At 38.7% G+C, this 6,000-nt stretch overlaps 1 protein-coding gene across 3 annotated transcripts in view; it reads left to right on the plus strand.

Annotated features, from left to right (window-relative positions):
- Positions 1 to 1,382, plus strand: part of LOC119141625 (synuclein alpha interacting protein) — an 84,417-nt gene extending 83,035 nt beyond the window's left edge. For all 3 annotated transcript variants that reach the window (XM_037374101.1, XM_037374100.1, XM_037374102.1), the window contains one exon: positions 809 to 1,382. In XM_037374101.1, coding sequence (XP_037229998.1) covers positions 809 to 893 — 85 coding nt within the window. In that variant the 3' untranslated portion in view covers positions 894 to 1,382. The remainder of the gene's footprint in view (positions 1 to 808) is intronic.
- The last annotated feature ends 4,618 nt before the right edge of the window (positions 1,383 to 6,000 follow it).

A 6,000-nucleotide genomic window follows, 5' to 3' on the forward strand; every position in this document is an offset into this window, starting at 1 on the left:
GAACAAGGGCATATGAAAGGAAGTGAAGAAACTGAGGGTTACAAATAGTATTTAATTTTTCTACTTTAATTGGCAAGCTATCATTTGAGCCTCATACACAATCAATAGGAGTGAGGGTTTTTTTCTTTCTTTTTTAAGTTACAGTGTGGAAATGAAGACACACTACAAAGAAATTATACTTGTATCTGTTTGTAATAAAATCTTAAATGTTTGAATTGAGATTTTACCTAAATTACAGTGTTAAAAGAGATATAGGTCCCATGTCAGGAAGAGAATTACTGCTTGCCATTTTTCCTATGGCCTTTTTGCCACCATCTTCTGCTTAAGCAGACACATAAATTAAGTCAAATGAATTACCTTCTAAAGTTGTTTTATTTGTCTGTGTTGATCATTAATGGGGACTAGATGATTCCCTTACAGGTAGAGTCAAAACCAAATAGGATATGTCTAATGCTTGATGTACCACTATGGTACTTTTCCCTAAAGGACAAGGAATTTTTTTACATTCTGTCCATTATTACTAGAGCATTATGACAGTATACTAATTAATGCTGTGACTTAAAAAGCTCTTCATCATGCCATTGGTTTTCAGTTTTGATTTCAGAATAAGAGCTACAAGAAAGTCAATAAGAATCACAGTATTGAGAAGTATTTTGTGCAGTACATGTCTGGGGAAGTAAGCCCAGAGAGAAAGATTAATTCAGAGTTCAATACTTGCAAATGGAATGAACCAGGGTAAACAAACACAAGGCAAATCCCTTTATATTATTAGTGTTATCATGCTTAATTTTCTTCTTTTTCTCTCCAGGAATGATGACATCAGTAGGAAAAGCCAGAAATCTGACAGTCAAAAAAGTACTGAAGAACCAGAGCTGCAGGAATTCTTCCTCTAAACCACACCTCATGATGTCTCACTTTGTCTGAAATACCTGAAACATATCCTTCTGAAACACTAGTATGAGACATACCCCTCACCAGCAAAACAGCAGCTGTTAGGATGCCTTAATTTGTAGCAGTTAGACCATATACAAAACTTTTTTATGATATATGTGTATATGTAACTTGTTTGTAAGCTGTGCTGTGTAAAGGCATGGGTGAGCAAAAGTAACAATTTGAAAATTGTTAGGACACAGGCAACCTCCAAAGTGTTTGTTGGGCCACAGACCACATTTTGTACTTTGTGTCTTGCATGGATATATTGTCATATATCTTGATTTCCTTTTGTCAATGGCTTATACTGTTGAAGTTTCAGCCAGGACTCTGCCTGCTCAGCTCCTCAGTGAGACCAAGGCAAAAGCAGTGATTCTTTTTTTTTTGAGTATTTTTTATCTGTTGTTGTTTCTATTTTTTGTAAAAAGGAAATAAAGACAGTGTTAATAGGACACACTGAGTGCAGATACTTCTCGTGCTTCACTCTTTCATCTTTTGATCTCTAAGTGTTTTATTGGTCTCTTTGGTGTTTGTTTGGTAATGAAACAATGTCCAGGATTTCAGTTCAGTCAGTCAGTTGAGTCAGGAACTGCTTTAATGTTTAATGGTCCTTTTTCAGCTTTAAAATGTGTAGAAATAAAAAGAAAACATAAATGTGATTTTAAATTACCATTTATTGTTACTTGCCAAACACTGACAATGTGCTCAGCTCTGTTCAAATTACCAAGAAATCTGCTAAGACCCAGTCCGTATTCTTTTAAAGCTGTCCTGATCCTTTTATTGAATGTTCTTTGAACCTTTCAGAGAAAATGCAACCCCTCACTGAATTCATTTCTAGTAAACTGTGAGCACATTCTGCAAGTGTTTCATACAGCACAACATACAAAACCAGACTACTATGCAACCTTTACTTGACACATCTAATTGTATCAAATATGTATGTGTATATTTGCTTTATTTCGATTATATTGATCTGTTTCCATTTGAAGACAGCCACAGTTTGATGAGAAAGATACAAATACGTGAGGATTTCTTTTACTGACTGTTCTAATAGAACATAGGGAAGTCATAGGAAGTGTGCCAAAGAACTCTTTTGTCACAAACATAATCATGGAATCATAAAGTGGTTTGGGACCTTTAAAGATCATCTAGTTTCAACCTCCCTGCAGTGGGCAGGGACATAAAAAATTATGAGGTTATGCAAATTAAATTCCTGCAATTGCAGAACCAACAAGTAAATAATGTGGATACTCAGGAGGATTTTGATGAAGTGCAATGGAGTTGCTTTCCATGCATTTCCTCTCGCCTGTCTTTTGCTGTATTCTTCTTGACCATTGGGCTTCCTTTCTGGTCAGTGGGAAGAGAATGGGACTTGAGTGTGGTTCATCCTACCTATTGTAGGTATTTCATTTACAGGAGTACCAGTCCCTTTCTACCTACTACGGGGGAAGTTGAAGCAGTAAAGCTCTTTGAAAAGTTACTAAGTATTTGAATGCCTTTAATTAAGTGAGATAAATGTCTTTCTTTGGGTCACTCTTCAGAGTGGTGTCACATTTGGCCATACAGTTGCCATAGGCCAAGATGACTGAATGCCCCAAGCATGCTGCTTATGGGCTTTGGATAAGGACAGAGTACTACTGAATGAAATGGAGCCAATTGAGACATTAGCAGAAAGACCCACAAATAGAAATAATAAAAGCATGCACCTACAGAAATGAAATTCTGGGTTTCTTTCCACGGTTCTTATCTGTCACTTGGCAACACTTTGAGTTTTGAGCTACAGTAATAAACCTAACACTCTAGCTGACCCGAGCTCTGTTGTTTAAAGAAACAATCAAACCTCCAAGAATATATATGTCATCCAGGAACAGCAATACTTCTGACTTGGCCTCTTCTCATCTGTGTACATATGAAAAATCTGAATGCAAAGTGAGAAGAGACACATGTGCCACAATTGCCAGATTGCTGAAAGAGAGCATAAGAAGGAGAGATCCTGTGTCTGGTAGATGGGTTTACAACAAATTGGCAATTTGCATTTTTGAGAGTGTGAAGTGTTGACTACAGTCATGTGAATGGCAGAAGCAGCAATCCTGCTGATTGATCTGGACTGGATGGAGATGTGTAACGTCTGCCATAGTTATTTCTAGTACCTAGCTGAAGCACGGTATAAAACTGAATTTCTGTGAAAGGATTTGAAACCAACTGAGGTGTAAGTATTGTCAAATCCTGGAAGAAAGAAATTGCCTGTTCTAAAGACTGAAGATTTAAAACCCACCTGCTCTCTGTAGGGTTGCAATTTCTAAAGAGTATATTCTCTTACAGCACATGGTGAATCAAATTATGCAAGTATTGTAGGGCAATAGAGGTTACTAAGTGAGATAAGATTTGGGTGCCAGAAGATGTTCGGTGGCCCTGGTTAAAGATATCTGCCAGGTAGATGATGCTGTGCTGAAGACTCCCATCCGAGGTAAGGGCATAACTGACTACAGGTGGGCACAGCTGGGTGTCCACAGTGAGAGCTACACGTACTGTGCATATGGCTGTCCGTGGTTCCTGAGCACACTGGGGCAGAAGGCAGTTTCAGGGCTAGCTAGTGCAAAAGAGAGGACCACTTGACGTAAGCATGAAAAGTAGTGTCTGGAGGGTTTTATCTCTGGAAAAGTTGAACCCCTGTTGTATAAATGCTGATTTTATTGTTCCTAATTGGTAAGGGTTTTCCTACCTAGGGCCCCAAAGCCCACATGTGGTACACTCTGATGTCATGCCTATTAGAGAAATGCTGAATTTGTGATCTTCATCTGGCTGAAGAGTGCACTCTGCATATTTGTATCCTTAGTAGCTATAGAATCCAGGTGCCATAACTCATTCTGTTTGGTTTATAATCCTCCAGGCAGATCCCTCCTGGCATGAGTAAGTCAGGCTTCTGTCAGCAAAGCATAAGCATTTCCCAGAGGCAGAAGAGCTGATCAGGGATTTTCCAGCAAACATCTTCAGAAAGTATCAGTTAGCCAAAGCTTCTAACAGAAGCACGAACCCCTTTTGATTACAACCCTTGGCAGAAAAGATCCTCCCCTGTCCAGTTGGGAATTTCTGATCAGAAGAAGGTAGTGAAGTCATTTGCTGGTGAACCAATGTGTGTTGTAGTAAAACTACATCTGTGGACACCACAGACACAAAGAATGGCTTTTCATGTTAAGTCACCCCCGAAGATGTCAGAGTAAGACCTTTCTGTGTTTGTCCTGTAGTTCTGTACCAAAGGTGATAAATAAGGTGCTGGAGAGCAGTAGTGCATTCCCATTTTCATGTAATCTCTGGGTCTCCTCTTTTGAAGAATGAAAATCATTTGCTAGGAGTGTTGGTTTTTCATGGTTGACTGACTCATTTGATTGTTTCAGGTATTTGAGATGGACAGTGTGTGGATGCATGCAGTATCAAAACTGCAAGTACAGTACTTTATTTCTTCAGCAGGATGGTGAGCTTTTTTCTGCAGTAGCGGAGCAGAATTCTAGTAATATTTCATTTATTTGACTTTTAGTCTTTGTATTAGAGGGCAAAAACATTGGTTTACTAGATTACTCATGAATAAAATAACTGTAGTCAGTATGGTGTATGAAGGAGATGAAGGAGACAAGTTAGACAAACAGTTTAGATTTAATACTCATTTCATTGTACCTGTCATTCAGAAACCTTTTCGTAACATCAAGCTGACATAAGATCAATGGCATAACAAAATACAATTGACAGCATAACAGGGGCGGGGGGCGGAAGTACTCCAACATCCATTTATTTATAATAAAATGGTAACTGTCTCAAAAACGTGTTCTCTGAGAGCTGGTCTGTTGCATGTTTCATCACCTACCATTACAGGAATGTCAGAATATGGCCATGCAACACAGTCAAAAATAAAGTAAAAATGTCAGCACATCATATGCTAGGTATGAGTTAAAAGATTAGTGAACAGATCTCATCATGAGACAACTTCTGTCTGTATGTAGACTAAGATTCAGCTCCTAGCACCCTTGAAATATTTCTTAGCCATTTAAAAACCTACTTGATGAAAATTTGACAGAAAGGTCTGTGAAAAATGTAGTCTCTGCATTTGTAGCATCAGGCTGCAAGGCTTAATTATCTGTCATGAAATGTTTTCTCAATGACATAATAGGAATAATTTCCCAAATTATATTGCATTTCCTATTGTAGGTTCAGAAATGTCTTTCTGACTGTACATCAGCTGTACCCAAGTATAACCTTTAACATTATTAGCTTTTGCATAACCTTGTTTCTCTTTATAAGTGCATTGTGAGGTTGCAAGGAAGTGTGCCATTGTGCGTGAGCACAAAGTGTAGCCCATGCCCTGTAACCAAAATGGCTGTTGGACACCAAACTATGTTGAATAAATTACTCAAGTGAAAAAGCCCAAGCACTGGATAACCTGCAGTTCGTCCTCTGCCTCTGCACAATATCACTGGTGTATCACCTTCTTGCACACTGGCCACTATTTGTACCCACCTTTTCTTCATTATATGACACGTCAGTAAGTAACTTTGATCCAAGTATCAGAGACTGCAGCCAGGAGAAATCAGGTAGGTTCTTAACGTGCTGCATAACCTCTTTCAAATAAAGAATGGGTGATACACACAGCATCCACCCTCTGTACTCCTTGCACACATTTAATGATGCATCACCAGGTTTCCAGATACTCCATATTTTGTAACATTGACTGCCTTTGTCTAACATATATGGACAGCTATAAATACTAGCTCAAGCCATCTGTTTCCTGGAGAAAACGCTACTCTGACGTCTGCACAGCCACTTCCTTTCCCACTCCAACAGCTAGGTGTTTTGCTAGTGTGCTTACTGGCAAGCAGTGTACGGGAGGAAGGAAAATAATTATTCTTGGCATATTTGGGAAACTGATAAGAAATCCTGAGGCTGTTAGAATATGGAACTAGCTTTTACATATCTCTTTTGTCAGTTAGCGATACTGCTCCAAGAAAAGACAAAATAAAATCATGTGGGTCTGGAAGGGAAGGGAAGGGAAAAGGCCTGAAAGGAGTTTACTGACCTTCC

The sequence above is a fragment of the Falco rusticolus genome, chromosome Z, assembly GCF_015220075.1.
Source record: "Falco rusticolus isolate bFalRus1 chromosome Z, bFalRus1.pri, whole genome shotgun sequence".
NCBI classification, from domain to species: domain Eukaryota; kingdom Metazoa; phylum Chordata; class Aves; order Falconiformes; family Falconidae; genus Falco; species Falco rusticolus.